This window comes from Mesocricetus auratus, unplaced genomic scaffold (genome assembly GCF_017639785.1).
Source record: "Mesocricetus auratus isolate SY011 unplaced genomic scaffold, BCM_Maur_2.0 Super-Scaffold_6731, whole genome shotgun sequence".
NCBI lineage: Eukaryota > Metazoa > Chordata > Mammalia > Rodentia > Cricetidae > Mesocricetus > Mesocricetus auratus.
The window spans coordinates 15,034,837-15,062,764 of NW_024429185.1; the positions used below are offsets into that span (position 1 = coordinate 15,034,837).

Consider the following 27,928-nt stretch of genomic DNA (forward strand, 5'->3'; position numbering starts at 1 on the left):
AGTCAAATAAGTATGTATCAACATTAAATAACAGGAGGGAAACTGCCATAATTGTAAGAAGAGCTTCTGCCAACTTTGGTAATTAATTACCATATTGTCAGCTGAACTCCGGGTAGGAAGCAGAACTCGCACTAAGCCCCTGGCTAATCCCATCACACCCCTTGTCGGTGTGAAAACTCCCACTGTTAATAACCCACCAGCCAGTGCTGCCTGCAGACCCCTCGACTCTTCTACTTTTCTCCTTTCGGTTTCGGATGCAAGGAAAACGATCCTTTGGGCGTAGAAGCCAATAACTAACTTGTTTTTTGTCTTGTCTCTGCTGTACAGAACCTGAAGAGGGTGGCTGAGACCTGGATGGATGAATTCGCGGAGTACATTTACCAGCGGCGGCCAGAGTACAGGCACCTGTCCACCGGGGATATCTCTGCCCAGAAGGAGCTGCGCAAGCGACTCAAATGCAAAGACTTCAAATGGTTCATGGCTGCGGTGGCCTGGGACGTGCCCAAGTACTACCCTCCGGTAGAGCCCCTGCCTGCGGCGTGGGGGGAGGTGAGGAGACCTGCCCTCCCTGTGAAAGCCTGGGGAGGGACGGCTAAACCTTCCCTCCTCCCAGCTTAAGAAATGGGAGAGGCTGCTCAAACGTCCCCCTTTTCTCCTTCAGCCCAGCAGGCTCATTTAAACCATCTCCGGATAATTGAGTGCCTGATTTCCTTTTAGGAAGTGCTAGATGTAAACATCCCACCCGCAGTGTCGGGTGGAACATGGCTGATGATGTTTCAAATGGATTTTTTTTAATATGCCTCAAAAAACACTTTAACTTCAGATGGGAAGAATTGCCACGGGAACTCATAGAGAATGAAAACAACGTCTTATAATAATCATGGTCAGGTATCAAGGATAAAATTTGTGATCAGATGTGAGGAAGTCCCTCACTGTCCTCTCAGGGGTTTATTGCTGCTTACATAGTCAAAGGCAAAGCAAAGGAGGAGGGCGAGGCTAGTTTCCTAACCAGGGAGTACCTTGTGCCATCCGGAAGGAATGCAAGGCACATGGGAGCCACGTTGGTTTTACAGGGTTTCTCTGTGCCTTTGGAGACTGTCCTGGAACTACTAGCTCTTGTAGACCAGGCTGGTCTCAAACTCACAGAGATCCGACAGGTTGGTTTCTTAAATAAGCACTAGCCTTTTTGCTTTTCAACACTATGACCTGATTTTTGGGGTCCGGTGATCACAATTGGAAAGATCCAGATAGCCTCGGGCCCTAGTTTGGAAACATGCATCTTTGGGAATAGAATGGATTTGTGCCACGGCCCTGTTCATTCAATACTATTACCGTAGCTTTTTCCCTCCAGAAAAGAGTGTGCGAAAGCAAAAAGTCCAATGGGGGTGGATTTAGCCCAGCGATTTAACCTGCTTTTAGAAGAGGATTCCAAGGGCAAAGGCTGCCTGGGCTGTGTGTGCACACCATCCCACCCAGGGCCGACTGCCAGGGCACTGTGTGGGAGCCATTTCAACGACAGCCTTGGTTTTGCGGTGTGCTTAAGACCTCATTACCGCGTTTGTGTCAGTGGTCACCCGGCTCTGAAAAACAGCTGCTTAATCCAGGTGAAATGGTGAAAGGCTGGCGATGGCACTCAGTTGGTTCAGGACTTGTCTAGAATACACAAAACCCTGGCTCTAACCTCAGCTCAGCATTGTATAAAGTGTTAGTGATGCCCCACACCTAAAATCCCAGCACCTGAGAGGAAGAGACAGGAGAACCATCCTCACACACATATGAGACTGTCTCAAAGATAAACAACAAGATAAAGCAAGTTGTTTTCTAACTAATTTATGTATTAGCCAGTTTCTTAAAGGGATGGAGAAATGGCTAAGTGCATAGAATATATACGTGAGAAGTTGTTCACATTTTCAACTTGTATGATTTTTCCTTTTTGTTTGTTTTTCTTCGTGTTATTGGATGAGGATATCTTGCTTTCCTTTTTAAGAGAGGACCTCTTGTATGAAGCTTGGGTTGCCTCCAACTCATGAGCCTCCTGTCTAGCATGCAGGTATGCATGATTGTGTCTTGGTTGGGAGTTATTTTAAAAATAATCTTCTCATTTTAGAATAATTCTAAGTTCATAGACACATAGCGATTGTAATATAGGAAGTTCAGCTGCATCTACACCCACGCATTTATCCTAATGGCATTTAGCTCTTCCCTCATTGACTGGTAGACTATCAGGTGAATTGATTCTTATTGGGACATTTACAGTCACTAAATTATATTTAGATTTAACCAGGTTTCATGCTAAAGTCCCTTTTCCTTTCCAGGATCCAGTCTAGTATCTGAGAGGATGCTGTAACATCCTACAAACTTCAAAGTGATTGCTAGAACAGACGTAGCTCATAAGTAAGGGCAGTGAGTCAGCCACTGCTTTAGTAAAACATTGAAAAGGGCAATGCAGACACTGGGTCTTTTACAGGAAAGAACTACAAACCAACAACAGCAGAAATGCAAGATCCCTTATAGGATTCCGGGGCCAAGAAGTAGGGAACTTGTGGTCACATTCAGTTATGCTCTGAGTTAGTTGCTTGCCACCTGCTTCTCTGCTCCATCCTGATTCTGGGTAAGCAATTACTAGGCAATCTTTGGTTCTGGTTGTTGGGACTCACTCAGCTTGTGAACAATATGTTGTAGACCATAACCTGCTCTCAGCTGTCTCCTCACTTATCCTCTGGTTCTTCCTTTCTACCCTGAAGATTATTTTCAACACATACCACTTAAGATATGAAATCAAGCAATGCCCCATTCAAAACATTTCAGAGGTCTCTGTATCTCTTTCTGCCGCTGTCTCTGTCTCTCTGTGTGTGTGTGTGTGTGTGTGTGTGTGTGTGTGTGTGTGTGTAAATCAATGACTTGACCCCTCTTGCAGAACCTCCAACTTCACCTCATGCTAACCCTGATGTGCTCTCCTCTACTGATCTTACCATTTTTCAAATATTCCAGACAGAACCTTGCTTCAAGGCTTTTGCATTACAGTTTCCACCATTTAGACTCTTTTTCTGCCCCTGGAATTCTATGGCTTCTTCTATCACCTTTTTTGGGAGGGGTAGTTTGGAAGAAAATGCCCCTCAAAAGGAGTAGAATTATTAGGAGGTGTGGCCTTGTTAGAGTAGATGTGGTCTTGTTGGCAGAAGTGTGTCACTGTGGAGGCAGGCTTTGAAGTCTCATATATGCTCAAGCTACACCTAGTGAGGCAGACCACTTCCTGTTGCCTGCAAGATGTAGGACACTCAGCTACAGCCCCGTGTCTGCCTGCATGCCACCATGACCTGCCATGGTGATAATGGACTAAACCTCTGAAACTGTAGGCCATCCCAATAAATATTTTCCTTTAGATCAAGTGCCATGATCATGGTGTCTTCTCATAGCAATAGAAATCCTAAGTGAGATAGGAACCTAACTCAAAAGAACTTATCAGCTCAACAAAGCCTTCACTGGTCAGCCTTATCCATATTTGCAGTGGCCTGCACAAAGATGGATACACAGAAAGTCTCTTATTCTCTTTCCTCCATTACTCTGGCATCCAATGCCAAATCAAACTATACCATTTATTTGTCATATTTCTTATCTCTATCACTGGAGAGCAACCTCGATGACACAGAAATTCTGTTGGTATATGGTCTTACACACTAGTCTTTGGGAGTAAGAAAGGAACTTGATGATTATTTGCTAAAGGAGTAAAATTTGAATTAATGGAGGACCATTCAATACTGTGTCCACTTGGTACCCCCATTCCATCTTCTTACTCAGGAGAGGGGTCTCCATGCTAACAAGAACCAGCTCTTTAGAATAACAAATTACAAACCACTGATCCTGATAGACTGGCAGGCCCTATGTTGCAAAAGATTTGTATTCTATCATCCTAAGATAGATGTGAAATTAAAGAAAATGAACTTCCTATTATTTTCTCCTTCTTCCTTCCCCTCCTTAGAATTTATGAATTTGCTTCAGTCATTTATAGCACTCCTTTATTCCATAAAGAAAAGTTTTTCAGCATCCTAAAAATCATGTGTACGAGAGAAGAAAACATGGACAGCAGATATCATTTCCAAACAGTGCTATGGATTCTTTTTTTTAATAACATGTCTGCTTACTGCTTTCAATGTGACAATCTTGCCACAACCATTTGTCATCTTGCAACTTCACAAAAAAATAATTTAAATCTTTATTTTCAAAAATTCATCTCAATCTGACACCGCTTCGACTGCTTATTTCACTTCCTTCCTCGAGATGAATGTCACCTGAACTGTAGAATGTTCATAAAGTCGGGCCCCCTCAGCAATCCCAGCTCCTCTGTGCTGCTTCAGGCTGCTGCACTTGACATCTATTAACCTGTTTGCTTCCTCTTCCTGCTAACTTTCAAACAGTACCCAGAATTCTTCACATTTCTCTGTGTTAACTTCCAGAGAAGGAAGTTCAACACTGAGAGATGCATTAGCTGTGAGATCAAGGTGATGACGCTTCTTTTGAACAAAGTCTGTGTTGTTCTGTTGGTGTGGGGTGCGAGGTTAAAAGCCTTTGCCCTTCTACACAACCAACAGCCCCTAGCATCCTCTTGGGAGTAGTCAGGCCAGCTTCCCCTATAACCTGTTGTGATTGGGAAAGTTGAAAAATGAGACGGTCCCTTTGTTCCCTTGACAGCTACTCATCCTGCCACTCACACACTGTGTGTCATCAAACCAGATCTTTAAATTACATATTCATTCCAAGATAATTTGTCATTCTGAATGTCTTAGATTTGACCTAATCTGCCATTTTATTTTCTCAGAAAAAAAACAATGCAAGTACTTCATTCTAATCTAACTCTGAGGAGCTCAACACAATAAAGAAAGGATGTAGAAAAAAATACAGAATTGAGTTATCTTTTCATATTTTATGGGTTTTCTAAGTTCTCACCCATTGTGATGGGCCGTGAAGATACCCAAGAATGTCTTACAATGTGATTTTGGTTCGATATTTTCAGAAGGGCAAGCTGCACAGCTTGGTGTCCAAACAGTGGCAAGTTGTCTCACGGCACAATGGAGTCAGAGGTGCTTCGGGACTAACCAATTAATGTTTCATCTGTTACACATAGCATATATAAACATGCCTATCAAATGTTTCATCTTGGGCTGGAGATGTAGCCCAGTTGGTACAGGACTTGCCTAGCATGCCTGAAGCCATGAGGTCAGTCCCCAGCACCACAGAAATAGAGTGTGTATGCCTATACATCTCAGGATGTATGCCTCTGTATCTCAGAAAGTCATGTTAGAAGGATCACAAGTCCAAGGTTGTCCTTGTTTATACAGGAAGGTCAAGGCTGACTTGGGATACATGAGACCCTGTCTTAGAAGAAAAGAAAAAGGAAAACTTTCTCTTTTCTTTTTTTCTGAAGGAGATGCCAACTTGGAAAATAAAGTTTTTTTTAAGTCTTCACAGTCACAGAATTAACAATGGATGTGCCAAGATTGGCACAGTAAGAATAGGGGGTAGAGAGAGAAAAACACATGTATTTTACTCTTCCTTAAAATATACATATTTGTATTTGGCATATGTTTATATACTAAATATATACTTCTCTGGCTCATGTGAAATTTAAAGTATAATTATAACTCCATCATCTTAGTATTTAACTTACCTTTGTGAACATTTGAACATTTGTTTTTACTTTAACTATACAAATATATGGAATATTAAGTAAAGATAACATTTCTCCAATAATCCTACTTTAGAATAGAGTAAGATTTCTGTTACCATGAACAGAAGGCCAATTGGCTTTTTTCTCATCATGAAGTCTAAACAGAACATTCAGGGTAGCAAAAGCAAACATGGATGTCATCCGGCACAACACTGAATGACAAGGAGTCTTAAAGGAGTTATGGACGGTGGGTTTGTGTAATGTAAGTTCCAGACTGCTGTGGACTCTTGGTGAACCAAGCAGAGATTAGAAGCTGCTATAAAGGTAAACAAGGAGAGAACTCCGAAATCAACAAATGTATCACACACCCGTAAAAAAGATCGGAGCACTTTACAGATCATTAAAACACAATCAAATGTGAAAATGAACAATGAAACTAAAAGCTTTCCTCACTGTTCCAAGATGGAGACCAGTATAGTGACAATAGGCCTCTAGGAAAGGGCTCCAGGAATGTAAATCATGTGACCAGCCTTGGATAACGAACCTCAGACACATCCCAAGAGGCCTTGGTTTTGTTTTTTGTTGTTGTTGCTGTATGGTTTTTGTTTTGTTGTTTTTGTTACTCTTGTGACAGAGACACATCCTTTCACCTAGCTCAAGCAACAAAAACAGTCCACTGTGAGTTGGATCTCAAATGAAGCATCAGAGATCCAAGAAGGACAAACAAAAACTACCAACAAGGCAGGATCTGAGAGGGAACTTAAAAGTACAGAACCACAAACACATTGAAAGTTAACAAGAAAGACCTAAGACTAGAAGACACAAAATCAGAAGTCAGAAGGTTTGTGACTAACTGAGCCTGGAGAAACAAAGACATGACTTATGAAAAGACAGCATTGTTTAACAATTCACACACACACACACACACACACACACACACACAAGAGTAATGAATTTTTCCCGTAATTTTCTTGTTTATATGTGGAAAATAAAAACAGATTGTGATAAAATCCCATACACAATCCTAGTGGCTAGCTCTGCACTGTGATCTTCAGGCAAGCTTTATTTGTTAAAGCACAAACAAACCATCTCCCCCCAAAGGATAAAGACGAAAATGAGACAAATATGGTTCCAGAGAGCGATGGAACTGTACACATGGAGCAATGGAAATGTACACATGTAGCTACATGAGGAAAACTGCAATAAAGAGCGATTTTCAAAATGGGTTGAGGAATCTTTAAAACAGTCAGAGCTTGAAGAAGTGTGCCAATCAGAACCAGAATACCTGACAGATGAGGTGACTAGGATATGAGACACAACTTTGTGAACAAAGAGCTGAGAAAACTCAGGGCTGGACAGGGAAAATAACCAGATGTATTTCAGAAATGATGTTTAAATGCGAAGAATCAAAAAAAAAAGCCAAAAAACACGAAGTAATGAAAATTGCAACTAGAAAGAAGAGGAATGCAAATAAGAAATTAAGGAGGAAGCAAAGAATCCATCAAAGATTTGCACCAGCACAGCAGGCTCTACCTCAAAACCTCGAAGAAGACAGTCCTTTCAAAAAGAAAAGACAGAAAACATTTAAAACTCTAAATCAAGGAAATGTTAAAATGAAAGATTTGAACCAGCGAGCTTGGGAAACGCAGGAGCCGCCATCGAGAAATGCTTCTGAAGACAGTGATTGTGTTTTTCAGATAAGGGGGAAATGTGCACATCAAAGCAAAAAAGAATAAATGAGATTTTGAAGCAGGAATTTTTGCTTTTAACCAGAAGGCAGCGGAACAAACAGCATTGTAAAGATCCTTAAAAATTAAACTACCAGCCAAAGATTTTATATCAAACCAAATTATCCTTCAAGCATCAAGGCTGTTGAAAAACAGTCTGTGAACATTCAGTAACTGAGAGCTGTACTTTTAAAGATTTATTTTATTTTTACTTACGTGTTCATGCTTGTCTATGATGTATGTGCTCAGGTACCTGTGATGGCTAGAGAAGATTATCAGAGCCCCTGGAGTTACAGGCTGTGAATTGTACTGTGTAGGTGCTGGGAACCAAACTCAGGTCCTCTGGAGAAGAAGAAAGTACTCTCAACATCTGAGCCATCTCTCCAGCCCAGATTGCTTTTGCCAAAAAGCCTCTTCGAGAAACTTGCTCAAGGACAGACTTCAGAAGCCACTGGCTGTTTGTAGAAGGTTGGCAGAGGGGTTGTTTGATAGAAGCTAACTAGAAGGGCGCAAGAATATGTCAACATCATGTGATCTAACAAAGTAGCGGTAATTCAAGAAACACATGGAGAAAGTAACCAGAAAGCAGAATAAGTTTGCTGATTGTCCCACGGCCCTTAATTAAGAGAAAGCACATACCTTGTATGTTTAGACACAGGGGCAATGGAAGAAAAGTGGAGAAAAGTACAACGAACTTTCGTATTGCTTAGAAAGGGGTAAAATTAGTCATTATCTAAAATGAGGAAACTCCAAGGATCTCTAGTATGACCCTTGACAAAGTTTTCTGCAGAAGCTTCCCCCTGCTGCCCATATGGTAACCAGACATTGTACTAGGAGCCTTATGATAGGGCCATGCTGTTTAATGTAAATTAGGTGATTCCCCAGCTATGGTCCCCATACTCTGGAGTAAAGTCACGCTGTCTCACTGGGTCAGTCTCCAGAAAGGCTGACCAAAGGCTCTGTCATGTTCACAGGCTTGCCAAAGCTCTCTGGAGTTGCTTCTGCCCCTTTATCCTAATGGACTGGTGGCCAACAGACCTTGAGGAAAAATGGGCCCCCACATGTATATACAAAAACACCCAAATAAAGTTACAAAAAATGAATATCTTAAACACTCAATCTTGAATTCAAAATTGTAATTAAGTCATGACTTTGGGTTGTTTTTTTTTTCCTGTGAATAGTTTCATGTCTGTTAAAATATTTTAATTAATTTATGTATTCATTGTGTGTGTGTGTGTGTGTGTGTGTGTGTTTACCAACACATGCCACAGCACTATGTGAGGATCACAGGAAGACTCAAACAAGTTGGTTCTCTCCTGTCATGTGAACTCTGGAGATTAAACTCAATAGGGTCAGTGTCTTAGTCAGTGTTTTGTCCCTGTGAAGAGACACCACGACCTATGCAACTTTTATTAAGGAAAACATTCAACTAGGGCCTCGTTTATAGTTTCAGAGGCTTAGCCTATTGTCATCACATCAGGGACTATGGTGGTGGGTGGGGCAGACATGGTGCTAGAGAAATGTTTGAAAACAACCCGTTGAGCTTCAGGCAGAGAGAGAGAAAGAGACTGGGCCCTGACACGGGCTTTTGACCTCAAAGTCTACCCCCAGTGACGCACTTGCTCTAACAAGGCCACACCTACTAATCTTTTCAAATGCATGAGCCTCTGGAGACTATTCTTATTTGAACCATCACAACCAGTCTTGGTAATAAGACCTTTATATCAGTCTCCTCTCTTCGAAGAATTCAAATAGTATCCACACCATAACAGTGAGCACATTTGACTTTCTGCAATGGAATTCTTCACTAAATAAATAGATCAAAGATAAATGGAGATGTATCTGATGTCAACTATAAAACCAGGAGAGTCGAGGTTGAAGAGAGACAGTATCAAAGCCTAGTGTGTTCAAAGTACATGGAAGCCAAGCATAAGTGAATCACACTTGCTATAAATGAGACAAGGCAAACCATATAAGCAGTAGTTAAAATGCATTCACACATAAGGCTCATAGGAAGCGACACTATTAAGAGCTGAGACCTTGTCGGAGTAGGTGTGGTCTTGCTGGAAGAAGTATGTCACTGGGGGAGTGGGCTTTGATGTTTCAAATGCTCAAGCCAGACCTGGATGTAAAACTCTCAGCTACTTTTCCAGTACCATGTTTACCTGTGTGCTGTCATGCTTCTCTCCAAGATGAACTGTAAGCCAGCCCCAATTAAACGCTGTATAAGAGTTGCCATGGTCATGGTGTCTCCTCATAGCAATAGAAACCCTAACCAAGGCACACACAAAAATGATACAAATTTACTCAGATTTGGTAGCACTCACCTTTAGTCCTAGCACTTGCCAAGAGGTGAATCTCTGTGAGTTCAAGGACATACATCCTGGTCTACATAGTGAGTTCTAGGACAGCTGTAGGAGACCTTATCTAAAACAAATATGTAAGTTTTTAAAAAGAAAAAGAAGAGAACAAAACAAAATCTACAAGTTTACAATGAAACACTTTTAAGGGGAGGAGGAGAAAAGCAGTAACAGAGTAAAATCTGTTGAGCATCATGAACAGTTACCAGGACACCAAACCACCACACTGAAAAACTGACATTTAAAGGGAAACAGTTAAGCATTTGCCATATGTATTCCCCAATGCCTAAAGAGTCCTTGTAGTTGAGGGTTGTTTAGGCAGATGTCTGGATGATTAATTCAAAAAGAGAAATACAAATGTCAACATTTTGTATTTCATCCAATGCAACACAAATTCAAGCAATAGTCACCATTGGATGATAACCCCTGGAACGAATATAAGTGAAAATATTTACAAGAAAATCATCGTGCAGTCATCACCCCAACCCTCTGATGAATTTTAACATCTCTGGAATACACACACAGTCTGGGTAGGAATCTTAGACAGAACAGAAAATCAAGAATCATCCCTCTGAAATATTTTGACAAAAATGAGCTGCCTAGGTTAAAGCCTTTAATTCCAAAATTGGAGGCTGAGATAGAAGATATCTAGAATAGCCTAGACTATATAGGAGACAATTTCCAAAAAAAGCAGAGGTGTGGGTAAGAGGAACAACTGTCCTAGATTATAATATTCACAAGACAACCCAAACACAGTGAAATGACACTTGACAGGGTTATGAATACATAAACATCCTGAAAGAGTGGTACGTCTAGACTAAGAGTATGTGTGGATATGAAGATACTAGATAATGGTGATAGAAGAGTCAGTCAGTCTGTCTCCCCCCCTCTCTGTATGTGTGTGCACCCCTCCCTCCATTCCTCCTTTCCTCTTTTGATATTGACTATTTTACTTAAAATTCTTAGAAAAACAGGGAAGATTTGGAAATTAATAAAGGAATAAGACGAAACACGGATGGCGGATGGCTTTCTATACTCATTGATCAGCCCATCAAAACCTTCAAAGGCTAGGCATGGTTGTACACACCTGCGATCCCAACACTTTGGAGGAAGAAGCAGGAGATGAAGAAATTCAACATTGTTCTCACCTACAAAATGAGTTCAAAGCCAGTTTAGGTGACATGAGACCTTGTCTCAAAAAAAGGGAAAGAGAATTTCATGCTAAAGCTGTCATTATTTTTTTTTTTTAGGTTAGAAACAATCTTGTTCACATGTCAATCCCAGCTCCCTCTCCCTCCCCTCCTCCCCCACCCTCCCTACCAGGTCCCCCAGTCCCCCACCCAATCTCCACTCCAATCCCCAAAGAAGGTGAGGCCCTCCATGGTGGATCTCCAGTAACTGTCATTTCATCCAGGGCAAGGCCTAGGCCCTCCCTCAAGAGTCCCAGCAGAGAGAGCGTCCCATATTTTGGCATGGGCACTCAAAGTCTATTTGCACACCAGGGATAAAAATCTGTTGTTCTTTAATGCACTGCCTTTGGATGCATGTAGAAACCATAGGGAAAATGCAAGCATCAGCATGGTTTGGAGAGATAGTCAGACATCAGCATCTTCTTACTACTTGTACCCTACGGCTAAATTCATTACAGTGTATTAAAACACATCATATCACCCTATGGTGTTTGAATGAGACAATGCCTGGATAATTGAGCATTTTACTCAAAATTTGTATTTGAAATATTTATTAAATATTACTCATGTAGAATAACATGAGACAAGATATTATATAACATGTATGCAGATGGCATGTGTGTGTTCCAACCATCATTTATTTGCCAGTAAGTAAAATAACTTTTTTAAACAAATAATAGTAAGATGTATTGAGTAATTGATGCTTCTCAAAAATGCTTATTGTAATTAGTTGAATCCTCCAAATACACATGGAGACATGCTGCCTGATTATGTAGCGCTTCATAACACAGTGCTAAACCCACACCAGTATAGAGAAAAAGTCTTTATGGAAAGAGCCACTGTTGACACATGTCTGGGAAAGAGTCAAATCACCACGGCAGAAGTTACCACACAGCAATCTGAACTAATGGCACCAATCACAAAGGATGAGTAGTGAGCTCCTCAGAGGCAGTGCTCGCTCTCGGCAACACAAAGAGTCAGTCGTGAAGAAAACCCTAGAGCTCTTTATCCACTGGTCAGTGAGCATGATGACGATTTCTGATGGTTGCACACCTCCATCATCATGGCACAGCAGGTCAGGAGAGCATCAGAATCCGTTGTTCTTCTGTAGTCCCAGCCTGTGCAAAGGAATGAAGTGCAAACTCATCATTCACCCCCTTTTGCTGATAGACTGCTTGATACAATTGTACAATAACAAATAGAATGTCATAATTACAAACACTTTCTGATTAAATTTGGGGTTAGTAAAAGGCTACACATTCCTTTGTTCTTGCAAGCACGACTTAAGCTCACTCTGTCACGTGTAAAGCGTAGCATACAATGCATGATAAACTCAAGGACACGTGAAGCGTGATTGGTCTCAGTCCCTCACAGGCTAACACATCTCTTCACTGCCATCGAATTCCCAGGCACTCTGGTTATTCACATGTGCTTGCTAAACATGTTAGAATAACAGAAGTCATTTTAACCTTTCTCTGGTTTCTCGGTAGTGAAATGCAGATAACAGCCCTTATTGTAGGGTTTGTTCAGAATTAGCTGTCATAACTCAGGTAAAGCTTTCATCTCAATGTCTGGGACACAGCACATTATCAGCAGAAGTCCCCTGCTAGTGCTGGCAGGGATCATGGCCCTGATAACTGTGGTGGTAAGACAAACACAGGTAACAATTTGCCCATCCAAATTAATGACTGACGGGGACTAGGGAGTCTCTGGAAGGTCAAGGAAGTGTTGGATTACCCAAAGATCTGCATATGATATATTTATTGATAATGAAAAATTAAAGGGGCCTATAACAAGAAAAAAAGATATTTCTAAACCTAAGTGAAAACAAACAAATGTTCATTCCCTCCTGTGGAAAACTGCATTCCCCTTCCCGAAAATGTACAATTTTGCAGAAAGCCTTCTAAATAGAAATGTAAAGGTTTACTAAGCGGACTCTCTTCCAATATTCACCCCCACCCCCACCCCCACCGGCCACAAAGAGACTTCCTTCTTTGGTAAGCCCTTCCCTGCAGCTTGGCTTCTTCCCTCCCATGAATTCCCCGAAAGCCAAAGGCACCCCCAGCCTCCACTAAATGTGCACCACACGATCCTCTTTGTACTGTGGTAAAGAAACCAGATTTGGGGAAAAATAGTTTCAATAGTGGTAGACCCAACTGGGACACTGCATGAGAAAATCGGGGTGCCGAGGTCAAGTGCTTAATCCATCCAGTACCTCAGCCAAACTGAGCAGCTCAAAGCAGCACAATAGACCCAACCTTCCGGTGCTCTCTTCCTCCTTCCCTTCCTTCTTCCTTTCTCCCTGCTCCCTGTGTGGAGAGCAAAATTGCTGGTGGAAGTAAGAGGTAGACTGGCTTTGCTTGCGCTTCTCAGCTCATTTGAATATTCCCCCTACACTGGAGACCTCTGAACTTGGTTACAAATTGCTAATGATGCAAACTGGGAAGCAATGGAGGTGTCTACCTCAGCTGTGCTTGTTTCCGTGGAATCCCGGAACTTAAGAGAAGGCAGAGTTTGAACAAAGAAATGCTTACCACTTTTTTGCTGCAATCGTTGCTTCTCTATTGACCTCAGTCCTTCCGGGAAGTTCCCGAGGGTTCTTTCTCCCAGGACAATTATGTGTGATCGTGGGAAAGCAGACACCACGGCACATCGCCACAGCTTTTCCCTTACGTATAAAGTGGGGATTGAGGAGCAGAGACACTGCGCTAGTGTAAGCGTAACCGGTTAGCTTGACTAAGGGTCTCTATCTTCTTTGTATTTTCAAAGAGCCAGTTATTTGCTTCATTAATTCTTTGTATTGTTCCTTTTTCATTTGTTGTTTTCTACGTAATTTATTTTTGTTCTATGTACGTTGGTGTTTTGCCTGCATGCACGTCTGTATGTGTTGGATCCCTTACAACAGGAACTAGAGACAGTTTGAGCTGCCATGTGAGTCCTGGGAATTGAACCTGGGTCCTCTGGAAGAGCAGCCGGTGCTCTTAACCTCTGAGCCATTGCTACAGCCCCTCTGTATTATTCTTATAGTCTCCATGTCTGCTTTATTCTATTTCTTCTAAGATTTTGAGTTATATCTTTGAGTTATTTATTTGATATCTCTATGATTTTTTATGTGAACACTTAGAGCTATAAATGTTCCTCTTTGGATGCCTTTGCTGTATCCCAAAGACTCTGATATCCTATGCTTTCATTTGATCTAGGAATCTTAAATTTTCCTTCCTGGGTTTTTTTTTTTTTTTAAGCAACCTACTGATCATTCAAGAGGGTACTGTTCCGGGTCCCCATGTGCTTACATAGTTTCTTTCAGTATGTCTACCATTTATGTATCTTTCGATCAGGCTACTTAGGAGTTATGGTCTTTTGAAGACATTATGTTGCCTTGCTTGTTTTGTTTATTGTGTTCCTGTGTTAAGATTTATGCATATGGCCGGGCGTTGATGGCGCACGCCTTTAATCCCAGCACTCGGGAGGCAGAGGCAGGTGGATCTCTGTGAGTTCCAGGCCAGCCTGGTCTACAGAGTTCCAGGACAGCCTCCAAAACAATACAGAGAAACCCTGTCTCGAAACCCCCCCCAAAAAAGAGAGATTTGTGCATATGTTATTTTCAATATCTCTTCTGGTTTTATTTGACTATCTTCTTAGTAAGGAGCCTACACCAATCAGAGCCATCTTAGTAACTGTGGAACAGCACCTCAGTGTGGTTTTATTTGAATTTCTCTAGTGGCTAACACGTTGCACATGGTGTGTGTGTGTGTGTGTGTGTCCATCATGTATCATCTTTGAAGATAAAAGTAGTTGGGTTTTGCCCATTTTTGGATTGGATTAGTTGCTTTTGTATCAAGTTATAGGAGCTCTTTGTTACTTGCAAATATTTTCTTCAATCCAATGGGTTGCTTTTTCACTCTGATAATGGTCCTTCAATGTACAAAACTTTTATTTCAATGAAGTCCAATTCATCGATGTTTTTCTTCATTACCTGTGGTCTAGGTGTCATATCCAAAAGAAGATAATTGCCAATACTAATGTCCTAAAGATTTATTCCTGTATATTTTCTTTTGTTTTGCTTTGTTTTCTGAAAGCTCTATAGTTTTAGCTCTGATACATGGGTCTTTGGTTTGACTACATGGTTTGAGGAAAAATCAAATGCCCTTGTTTTGCCTCTGGGTATCCATTTTTCTGCATCATTTGTTGAAAAGATTGTTGCTGTTTTTTCTTTGCATCCTTGCCAAAAATCATTTGACCATGTATGGAAGGCTTTTGGGTTTTTTTTGTTTTGTTTTGTTTTGTTTTGTTTCTGAGCTCTCTAGCCTCCTGCATTGATCTCTATGCCTGTGTCATGCACTGATTTAATTACTGTAGTAAGCCTCAGCTCAGGAAGTGCAGTTTCCTTCACTTTGATCTTCTTCAGTTGGTTTTGAATTTTCAGGATCCTTTCATGTCCCATATGAATTTGAGAACAGATATTTCTATTTCTAAAAATAAAAAAATCATTGAGATTTTGACAGGTATTGCCCTAAATCTATACCTAGCTATGGGTAATATTAACAATTTAATGTCAAGGCTCCCAAACCATAAACACAAATGATACTTCTATAACTGTCTCCTTGCATTTCTTTCAGGGTGTATAATAACATCTTGGTAAACTCTTTTCCAACTGTACTTCCTTTCTACCCAGGCAGACACCACTACCGCTGAACAAGCTCTCCAGATTCTTAAGCCACCCCTTGTCCACAGTTCAGTTCCATAGAGCATCTTCTGCTAGAATAGAACCACTGGGGGAAGCAGGGAGAGGCACTCTGCCCCCGAAGTGACATTGACTACCATCCTTAGCCCTAGTCTTTGCTGGCACTGTGGCTCAGCTTCCTCACCAGAGGAGATGTTCGGGAAACTGGTCAGTGTAAATTTCCATTTGAATATGTATTTATTTGTATTCACTTGTATGTGCATCTGCTTACATGAGTTTATGTGCATCGCATGTTTACAGGTGCCCGTGGAGGCCAAAAGGCAACAAATGCCCTGGAACTGGAATTATAGGCCATTGTGAGCTGCCTGGTGTGGAACCAAAGTCAGGTCTTGTGCAATAGCAGCATGCACTCTTAAGTGGTGCGCCATCTCCCCAGCATACACACAAATGCAGACACACACACACACACACACACACACACTAAATGATCACTGAGAAAGCACCATCTTTAACTGACTGAATTGTGTGTCCCCAAAGTTCCTATAGTGAAACCCCTAAGTACCATTTGAAAACATGTCACACGAGTAGGAGGAAGGGACACTAAAGCAATGGTGTTCACGGGGAAAAGGCATAGCAAAGAAAGCAGTCATCTGCAAGTCACAGAGAAGCCTCAGAAAACACGCCAGGCCTGGTAGGCCACACCTACAATCCCAGCACTCAGAAGATGGAAGTATAAGGACAACTATAAATGCAAGCCAGGCTACACAGGAAGTCCCGGGACAGCAATGACTACATAGTAAGACCCTGTCTCAAAACCACAAAGAATTTTAAAAGGAAGAAATGGCAAGAGAGACTGGAAGGAACAGAAGAGAAAGTGAGTTTTGAGACAGGGGCTCATGTGGTCCAGGCTGGTCTGGAACTCTGTGTGCCCAAAGATTCTGACTTTCCTACCTGAACTCTCTTGATGCTAGGATGCCAAGGTGTGGGCTGTCACATTGGTTTATACAGTGCCAAGGAACAAACCCAGAGACTCAGAAATATTGTACAAACCCTCTACCAACTGAGGCATAGCCTCAGTCCGGCTATTAGCTTTCTTAGAAACTTCTTTTGTTTTGTTCAGTTTTTTTTTTAGTCATGGCTTTGTTCTGCTCTGCTTTGTGTTTAGTAGGAAATAATCTTACTCTCTCCCAGTGGATAGGTAAGTCTCCTTTGGCTACATCCCAATCTCTAGCCAAATCCCCAACAGCCCATTCCCCAAACTATCTGCTCATTACGTCTGACATGACTAACCACACTGAAAGGAATTTGAGAAGGAAATTAGATAAAAATGTGCAAATGAGAGACAAATGTGTGATTAACACTCAGAATGATGACTGACCCTGCTGAGTACTTTAAAATTATTATAATAACTGCTGCAGGAGTGGAAGCCCTGAGGTCAAATTTCTGACATCACAAAAAAAAATAGCATATCTGCTTTTTAGGGAAACAAAAATCCATCACCCCTAGGTATCTTGCATGAATTTCTCTTGACATAAAAGATAACAGTAGGATGCTAGTCAGTGTGATTCAGAGTGAGCCCAGCCCTTTAGAACTCAACTCTTCCTGTTCCCAAGTGTTTGTCCTCACAGAAGTAGACTGCAAACTATAACAGTCTTCAGTTTAAAATAGAAATGTCATACATTAATAAAACAAGGCTCCCAGACAGCTCTTGCAGGAAAAGGGGTCTAGTGAAATATGTTATAGATGCTACATTATGACTCTGTGTTCCAAGCGATTTATCACGTGTCTGGTTTTGTTCCTTTGGTTGGGTTGGGTTTTTACTTTGAAGACGCGGGTCACCTATTCTGTGAATAAAAGAGTGATGAAATTTAAAATGGAAAACTCAACTGTGAATTATCTTAGCTGGGTACTACTTGCTGGCCTTCGTAAAGAGCTGGCTATTAAATTCAAGAGTAAGTTCAAGAGACTGCGTCTCTAGAGAAGCTTAGAAGACCACAGACTACCAGGCATCTTGGGAATTTGGTTGCCCTTCTGTCCAAGGTTAAGGAACTATGTGCTTTGCAGAACCAGCCCTATAATTTGACTGTAGACCTTCATTGATGAACAATATTACATCCCACACAAGAGCTTACTTAGCAAGTGTATATTAGGTAGGTTTTAAACCTCCCCACACTCAGTCAACTGACCTGAATTAAAGGAAAGATCATGGAGACAGCGTGAGTAGTTTTTCAAGTACTAAAATTTGTTTCATCTTCAAAGCCTATGGCTGTTGACCTTAGCAGTGAGGACAATGCTGGAAGTAGCTTTCCATGAATCTACTAGGACTACAGAAAGTCCCATTTGCAGGAAATGCACAGTTGAGTCCAACTGTTGGGAGAAGAGTTTAGATTCACAAAATTACACTTCAGGGGAAAAACTTGGAACATTGACTGTTCAGATGTCACTTAAATGATTAGGTGCTTGCCCAACATGATGTGGTTAAGACAAAGGAGATATTTCCGTGTCACTTTTTTAGGGACAATCCTGGAAACACAGTAGCCAGCATTAGTGACTTGCAGTCCACTGTGTGGGTTATGTCCCATATTTGGGGGCTACAACAAGGTGAGGGGCAAAAAGTGTCTCTATAGCACGTGAGCCAACTTCTGTATTGTTGTACATTTGCCTCCAGAGCAGCGCTCCCTGGATTAAGGTCTGGAAACAGGCTCAAGGGCAATGGCTAGCATCTTAGTGTTCTGCCTATAGTTCCTTCCCCCTACAGAAGACTGACAAACTGACGGATATCAGTAGCTCTCTGCTAAACACACCTCTCATGACTTCTGCTAACCTTGTGGTTAGGTTTGCTACAGTTTTCTACAATGCTTTTCTCAAATTTTCACAATAAATTTTCCCACCAGATCTCCTCATTCCTCTTTCCTTTCCACTTTTATCTGATTCATCAGACGTTTGTAAATTACAGGGAAAACAGGGATTCCGATAAGTTTGTTCAATACCCTAACTCCTACATACAACGTTTTTCAAAATATCCGCTTTGCTGTTTTCCACATGAAGAGTTGTCACCTGACCCTTCCAAGAGACTTTTCTCAGCCAAACCAGCTACTAGACTCTGTCTCTGTCCCAGTAGTGCACTTGTGACACAATATCTGAGAAAATGCTTCCTCTCTGACTTCATGACATCACAACACCAAACGTCAAGGAGAAGATCCAAGCTACAGAAGGAATTCTGTTTCTAAGGATTCCAATTCTTATGCAATTTATTCTGCATTCTTGGTTTTCTAAACAGTAAATCCAAACTGGCAAAGATTTTTAATCTTCTAGGGCAAGGGGAAAGAGCACAAATACATTTCCACTCAGGCAGAGCCAAGCTGAGTAGGGCACATGTGTATTGACTGAACAGGAAAGTGGTTTGTGTTTGTTTGTTTGTTTTGTTTTGTTTTGTTTTTCAGTGATTTACATAGATTGGGATAAGATTACTGCTACTCTGACTTTTCCATCTTTCTTTTCAGAAAGGGAATTTTCTAAAAAGCAAGGCTCAAAATCTATAATCTAAGCAAAGTTGGGAAATTCTCCCCCATCTCTTTCTCCCTCTCCCGGCTCTGCCGTGTGTGTGTGTGTGTGTGTGTGTGTGTGTGTGTGTGTGTTGTGTGTGTGTGTCTGTCTCTATGTGTCTGTTTGTCTGCCTCTTCGTGTATGTCAGTCTCTGTCTCCCTCCTTTGCCAGCTCTCTCCCTCCCAGTCTTGCTCTTTTTCCAGAACCTCCTGTTCTCATCACTGAGTTGCCACCTATGAAGACATTCATGAGTAACCAAATATTCCCCCTGAGTCCTGGAGCTCAGTGAACTGACTGTCACCTCTCTATCCCTCAGGGTCCCCCTAAGTGCCAGCGATTTATTTCTAACTCTACTGAAGTGCCTCCGACTCTGATGCAAATATTGACAAAGTGCTTCTTTATGAAACACAAGGACTCACAGCTCTTAGTAATCCCCATCTATTCTTTTGGGCTCAGTAAGCCATTTGCCACAATTTGTCAGCCCCAAATGAGGCTTTTCCAGTCAATGAGTTATAACTATTACCATCTGTGGTATCAAGAGCACAGGCCTGGGAATCGATGCCATGGATACAAACGTTACCTGTCACCCACTCGCTTTCTCAAGGCTGCAGATATGAATGTAAACGGAGACACTACCCAGCGTGGGAGCGCCACAGGTCAGAAAGTGTGTGTGAAAGAATCCAATCCAGCATAAAATGGGTTAAAAGGGCTGTCCTGATTTATTTTCCTCTAGTCGGGGAAGAGTTACTTATTTAACCTCCAAAGGAGTCCTCTATTTATACAAATTTCCCTTTTTAGCTTTGCAATGGGGGGGAGATGGAATTGTTTTTGACAAATGACCCATAACTTTAAAAGTTCCTATTTCGAGGTTGTACATGATTTTCTAATAATGCAATGCTTAACTTTAAGTGGCAAGACCTGGTTTCAGTAAAAGACTATTTGGAGCAGAGTCTATATGAATCTGAAGGCCCCTGGCAATCTTTATGCCATGGGCTCGCATTTCTCTTGTATAATGTAAGCCAGCCTTCTGAAATGAGCAGTTGTGTAGTAAGTCCCAGGGCAAGAGAGAGATGCCAAGGCAATCACATTTATAGTAAATTCAGACGAGAATGTGTGCAAGAGAGGAAGCAAATCTCTACGGGCATCATTTCAAGGAAAGGCAGTAGTTGGTCTCTGCCAACAGCCGTTGGATGCCACCAGCATGGAACAATTAGAGATAGGACGGATCTGCCGAAGCCGAAACAGCCCAGTGGCTGTCAGGCAAAACTTGAAGCAGCGAGAAGTCCGGTCAGGGTAGTTAGAGCACTTGTGTTGCTTTGCCTTTATAAACTGTGATTTCTGAAAGTACTTCATTATTTTTCCGAAGCCTCAGACGAGCAGTGTGATGGCTTACAGCCTCAAGTCACTGCATCCCCAAAATAACTGTGTCCGTTTTAACTCTGCTTTCACCTTGCGTCCATCAGTCCCGCTGTGATCTGGCTTCTGGAAAGAGAAGGTTCCAGTAGGTGACCATAATTTTGACCTCACAGTTTCTTTCAATCAGCTGAGCACGGCGTCTGCTCTGTCCATTCACACCATAGAAACTATTCTCTAACGGCCGCTGGTGACGTCACAGCGCACTCCGCCATCTTCCGGGTCCTGATATGATGCTGCTGACCTTCCTGTGTCTCCTTCAGACTCTTCTCCCAGCCCTTTCCCCAGCCTTAGCCTTCCCATTCCCAGCATGCCTCTGCGGTCTCCTTTGCTTCGCACATACCCTTCGTATTTGGATGTGGCTGCTTCACCGGTGGTCTAGTCGGGAAACAGAAGTCACGCTGGTATTTTGAGCATGGACATTTTAGCATTTAGCGGTGTACTGTATATAGTGAAAGGGTAAACGAGGGCTCTAAAACATACGGATGCATCAACTCGCTCATGCAGCGGGATACGACCTCATTTGGAAAGAGTGTTGTTTCAGGCACAATCAATTAAGATGACAGCACACTTGCTGCTCTTACAGAGGACTCACAAGGGTGGCTTACAGCCATCTAAAACTCCAGTTCCGGGGATCTGACACCCTCTCTGGCTTCCACAGACAACAGTACATCCATAGATGTGCAAAACACATACACATAAAATAAAATACATTTGAAAATAAAAATAGAGGGAAACTTTATGGCACTAGATTGGCAACAATTTCTTAACTATGAAACACACACGCATACACAAATACAGGCAACAAAATGAAAACTAGATATACTGGACTTTATCAAAGTTGGACCTTTTGTCTATCAAGCACACTATCCCTAATATAAAAAGGCAACTCCCTGAATAGAATAGCCTAGAATAGAATAGAATAGAATAGAATAGAATAGAATAGAATAGAATAGAATATTTGCAAATCATATCTGGTATGAGATTGAAAATTCATAATATAGAAAAAATACTAAAGCTCAATGATAAAATATAAGCAACTGTGAGCAAAAGACTAGAACAGATTTTCCTATGAAGAAGATTGACAGATAATCATGAAATGGTGTTCAAAATCATCAGCCATGAGGGAAATACCGATCAAAACCACAGTGAGAAACTACTTCATGCCTACAAAGGGCACTTACAGAAGAGATGGTGTTGGCAGGACGTGTGAAAGCTGGGACCTGTTGTACATTATTTGTAAGAATATAATTTGCAGCCTCTATGGAAAACTGTTTGGCAGTCCTTCAAACGAGTGAAGTACAGAATTATCATTTGCTATAGTGGTAGCAAATTCTAGTACAAAGTGTATACCCGAAAGAATTCAAAACAGGGGTTTGTATGCCAAGGTTTATTGGAGCATTATTCATAGTAGCCAAGAGGCAGAAAATAACTCAAGTATCCATCAATGCATGAATAAGCAAAGGTGGGCATGTTCATGTGTGTGTGTGTGCATGCATACATGCGTGCGTGTGTGTTTGTGTGTGTGTGTGCATACGCACATATAAATATTATTCAGCTTTAAGAAGGAATGAAGTTTTGATATGTGCTACAACAGAGATACCTTGAATGTACTCTGCTGAGTGAAATAAGCCAACCAAAAGAACATACATAGTGTGATCCACTAATACGAAATACCTAGGACACATAAATTCATATTATCAATGGAATAGACATTGCCAAAGGCAGAGAATTATTGCTTAATAGTTAATGGCTACTGTTCTGCATAATTAGAACTCCTTGGGAATAAACAATAATGATAATTATACAAAATTTGAATATATTAATATTGCTGAATTGAACATCCTAAAAGATGGTAAACTTTGTATTATGTATGTTTTACTACATTTTTTCATTTTTTATTTAAATTAGAAACAAGCTTGCTTCACATGTCAATCCCAGCTTCCTCTCCCTCCCCTCCTCCCCTGCCCCCACCAGCAGCCCCCAGCTCCCTACCTGCTCCCCACTGTGTTCCCAGGGAAGGTGAGGCCCTCCATGGGGGAATCTCCAAAGTCTGTCCTATTATCCAGGACAGGGCCTAGGCCCTCCCCCAAGAGTCCAGGCTGAGAGAGCATCCCTCATTGTGGGATGGAAACCCAAAGCCTATTTGTATTCCAGGAAAAATACTGATCTACTACCCAAGGCCCCATAGACTGCCTAGGCCTACCCCCTGACACCCACATTCAGGGTGTCTGGATCAGTCCTATGTTGGCCTCTCAGTCATCAGTCTGGGGTCCATTAGCTCCCCCTTGTTCAGGTCAGCTGTTTCTCTGGGTTTTACCAGCCTAGTCTTGACCCGTTTGTTCATCACTCCTCCCTCTCTGTCACTGGGTTCCAGGAGTTCAGTTCAGTGTTTAGCTGTGGGTGTTTTACTACATTTTTAAAGTCTGTAAGTGATATCAAAGGCCTGAGAAGCTGGAGAGGAGAGGAAAGGAAAGGACCTGTAGTAGCCAGGACTAGAACAGGAAGGCAGGAGCTGACTAAGGGTAAAGGGGGAAGAGAGATGGGCATGTCTGGCATGGTGTTGCCTGAGATCACGAGCAACTGGAAGTCATATTTCCAAAATTAACTGAAACACATGCTGGAGAACTGGTCTGAGGTGATAGCAAAACCTGTTTGGTTGCAACTTCCTTGAATTTGATGCGCTGAACACATAACCCATATGTGACTGTGACAACACCCCATTTCCTGAGTGAGTCAACAAATGGCAGCCAACATCTCCATTTACAACATACGGGACACGTGCCTAAGTATTTTGCATGCATCCATTCAGTTCCTGCAACAACCATTTCATACAATTTGACAAACATTATACTGAGACCGTTACATCACTCTCCATTCCCTAAAAAGTACATCCCAGGGGTCACCAAAAAGGCGCCAAAGCCAAAGCAGCACGCTCCACCGCCTCCTAAGTCAACATCAAGGCAAAGGCTTTGAAGGTAAACAGTAAAGGTGTCCACAGACACCAAAATAAAAACATACACATTACCGGCCTTCTGGAAGCTCCGGGTACTGCGGACACCCCAAGCAGAAGCAGTTTGACCACTGCGACCTCATCAAGGTTCCCTGGTCCCCAAGCCAGATGTGAAACTAACAGGAGACAAGACATTTGTGGTCGCTGTGGAAATCGAAAAGCACCAAGTCAAACCAGCTATGAAGAGAGTCCACGACTGGCGTGGTCAAGGCCAGACTTGATGGGAAGCAGCATGTACAGCAGGCTCCCGGTTACGATGCCATGGAATCATCCACAAAACTGGCACAATTGCAAGCACCCTCGGTTGAACAATTCTGAATGAACATTTTCTTTTCATCATTAAAAAACAGCGGGGGATCTAGGAATGCAGCTTAGTGATAGAGTGTGGGCTGAGCTTTATGAGGCCCTGGGTTCAAGCTCCAGTGCACACACACACACCCCTTTTGCTTTCAAACTTCAATATTTATGTCACTAAATAAATCCTAAGGTTACAGTCTTCTTCTGTCACCTCACCTCACTCTCTAGACTGAAATCTATTCATCCTCTAAAGCCCTTTGCAATGCCACGGGTTCTACAAAGAGCTCCTCAGAATTGGTCATTTCCTCTTCCGTCCCCAGCAAACATCATTCTACTTTGCTTTTATGATAAAACATTCTGATTAGACACATCTTGGGAGGGGGAGGGTTAATTTGGGCTTACACTTCCAGGAAACACTCCGTGGCTGATAGAAACCAGGGCAGGAACCTGGAGCAGGAACTGAAGCCAGAGACACTGGAGGGACGCTGCTGACTAGCCTGCCCTCGGCATCAGGGTACATAGCTGTCACTACAGCCCAAGCCCGCTAGCCTAGAAATGGTGCCTCCCACAGTGGACTGCCCCCCCCACATCAGCCATCAATCAAATCAGACTCTCAGAGGCATGGCCTCAGGGCAGTCTTGGTAATGCAATCATTTTGTGGAGGCTCCCTTTTCCCTTTGACAATAAAAACCAACCAGGACAAACAGGTTGTGTCTGGAAAAGAAGGCTCCAGTGATGTCTCCCCATTAGGAGTGTTGGTTTTGTCTCTTACTTTTTGGATTTTCATCCATACTTCTTAAAGCCTCTTTCAGATTTTTTTATTTCAAATTCTTTCATACAAGCAGGGTGTTGGTGGCAGAAGTCTTTAATCCCAGCACTTGGGAGGCAGAGGCAGGTGGATCTCTGTGAGTTCAAAGCCAGTCTGGTGTACAGAGCAAGTTCCAGGACAGGCTCCAAAGCCACAGAGAAACCCTGTCTCAACAAAACAACAATTCTTTCATACAATAGAATGTTGCTTTTTAATAGGTGGACAAGCTGAACTTTATAAGGGGTGTGTTGTAGAGAAACCTTGTTGTATCTTATGAGCAGAACCAACTCAGTTCTCCCTCCACGCTGCACTCCAGTCTTTTCCTTGTAGTTCTGTAAAAGATTGGCCTCACCGTCTTAGTTAGGGTTTCTATTTCCATGGTGAAACACCATGAAGAAAGGCAAGTTGACGGAACACGGGCATGCTAGGCAATCGCTGTGCCCTCTGAGAGCCCCAAAAGCTGCTTGGGTGGGGCGCAAATGTTGGTTGAACTTGAGCCTGACTCTTCTTGTATAGCTAACAAAACCCTTTTTCTCTCTGCCTTTTCCTAATCCTTACCCAAAAGGACCATATTCCCGTACACCTGTCCCCCGTCAGGATTCCCTTCTCCCTAGTTTTTCACCTTCCTCCTACTCCTGTCTACAAGCGTCCCTTCCCATTTCTAAGCCTCCTTAGCCTTCCTCCAGATCCCTTGATGCAACCTAATAATGTCAAGCCCTAAATGGAGCTGGCCGTCTAAAAAATGAAGGCTGAAAGTGACGTCCTCTCCCACAGATTCATGCCATTAGCCCATGTCCTAGATTAGAGGTGTGTGTGTGTGTGTGTGTGTGTGTGTGTGTGTGTGTGTGCACGTGTGTACTGCATTACTTTCAGCCACAGTGTAGAGCCCATACCAAATAAAATCATTTATAAATATTAATACTATAGTCTTTGAACTTTTATTCTATTTGAATTCTGTGCACCTTTTTTCCCCCTTTTTGATGGAGCTGTGCTTCAGAATAAAAGGTTCAGAACACATGCAATCAAGATGCCGGAGATGCAAAGACAGAGGGGGGAAGAAGGAAGTGAGAGTGGCCGGGTGTCAGTCTTGTCAAGCTGTCTCCCTCGTCCTGTCCTGAACTCTCAGCATTTCCTTCCTGGCACAACTTTGCGCTGCAATTTACACAGATGTAGACAATTAGGCCTCTGAAACTTGAAATTTGGCTTGCAAAGCAGTTTATTCTGTTGTCTACACAGCTGCCATTTGAGGGAGAACTTAGAAAATTCAAGTGTTTAGGAAATGGTGCCCTCCATCCCTGCCAGAGACCTTTAGAGCTCATAACTTTGGGAAACAAAGAGCTCTCTGGGAGGGTGCTCATCTCCACCAGCTGAGTTGGCAGAGTCAGCACTCATGCCCGTAGCTTGGGATGCTATCTCCTTTCCCCTTTTCTAAGAGCAGAGTCCTGCTCATGAACAAGTTCTAATGCCATCCCTGCGGGAAAGCCTCTCCTTCAGTGGCAAAGTGGTTACAAATATAAAAACAGCAGTCTCCCCCTCGTAAATGTGGTTTGGAGCTCCTACACTACCTTAGAGGACAGAGCCGCGCCACGAAGGTGACATCGACATACTCATTGGAGAGCCTTCCCTAACAAGACTGTGCCAGGGCACTGTAGGGCCAGGGGTGAAAAGACACACCTTCTCAGAGCGCCATTATGCTGTTCTTCAGATGACAGACTACTTCAGAATGCAACACACTGAACTCAGAGGAGGAGATAAAACCAGAGCTTTGCAGAGAGAGCCAGGCTCAGAACAGCAGTAATACACCAGACACATTAGAGATGGCTGAAGCAAGAGGGTCAAAAGTACCAGGGAGATCTGGGACATAAAACAAGACACTGTCCCCACCCCATCCCCTACACACAACAGTCGCAGTGACGGTGAAATCTAACTGTGTGTTCCTATTTTACTAAAGAAGCTCATGTGTGCGTGTTACCATACACCCGCAGGTGCTCACCTGTCCATACCCACCTGCAGACACTCACCTGTCCACACCCACCTGCAGGTGCTCACCTGTCCACACCCACCTGCAGGTGCTCACCTGTCCACACCCACCTGCAGGTGCTCACCTGTCCACACCCACCTGCAGGTGCTCACCTGTCCACACCCACCCGCAGGTGCTCACCTGTCCACAACCACCCACAGGTGCTCACCTGTCCACACCCACCTGCAGGTGCTCACCTGTCCATACCCACCTGCAGGTGATCACCTGTCCACACCCACCTGCAGACACTCACCTGTCCACACCCACCTGCAGACACTCACCTGTCCATACCCACCTGCAGACACTCACCTGTCCATACCCACCTGCAGACACTCACCTGTCCACACCCACCTGCAGACACTCACCTGTCCACACCCACCTGCAGACACTCACCTGTCCATACCCACCTGCAGGTGCTCACCTGTCCACACCCACCTGCAGGTGCTCACCTGTCCACACCCACCTGCAGGTGCTCACCTGTCCACACCCACCTGCAGCCTCTCACTTGTCCATACCCACTCGCAGGTGCTCACCTGTCCACACCCACCTGCAGACACTCACCTGTCCATACCCACCCGCAGAAATGCTAACCTATGACAACAGCCAACTGCAGTCGGACTGGACTCTGAGGTCACTGTAACCTGCTCAGAGCTGTGCAATGCTGGATGGCCCCCTTTTCTTAAGCACACACCTCACCTGTAACACCTGCCTGGGGTTCTCTCCCCACTGGGACGGTAATGGTAGAGGTGCTTGGAGTAGAAGAGCAAACTCCATGTGAAGCACTACCTGAACAAGAAATCGCTCTCATTATAGAGGTCAGGGCTCTACAACAGTCCCTCTGTCACATAATCAAAGACTTACATTGCTGCAGCCAGCTGCGGTTTTGTCTTTTGACTCTGTCATGGTCTTTCACCTAGACGATGTTCTGTTTTGTGTCCTCATTTTTTTCTCTACACACTGCAGACATCAGAAAGACAGACCGAGGGGGGACCTTTATCAGTCCCAGGACTATCAGGAGATAATGACACAGCCCCATGCTTCATGTGTTGCTCTTCCTGCTACAGATTCGGAGTCTGGCAGCCAACTTATGTGTGGACAGCAAGCACGGAGCCACAGGGACGGAGCTGAGGCTGGACATCTGTGTCAAAGATGGTTCGGAAAGGACATGGTCTCATGAACAGGTGAGTCACGGGAATGGAGGCTAG

General features: G+C 42.9%; 1 protein-coding gene across 1 annotated transcript in view; it reads left to right on the forward strand.

The window, feature by feature from the left end:
- Galntl6 (polypeptide N-acetylgalactosaminyltransferase like 6) overlaps window positions 1-27,928 on the forward strand; it is a 1,054,334-nt gene that overhangs the window by 999,546 nt on the left and 26,860 nt on the right. The window contains exons 9-10 of the mRNA XM_005075157.4: window positions 328-549; window positions 27,788-27,904. Coding sequence (XP_005075214.2) covers window positions 328-549; window positions 27,788-27,904 — 339 coding nt within the window. The remainder of the gene's footprint in view (window positions 1-327; window positions 550-27,787; window positions 27,905-27,928) is intronic.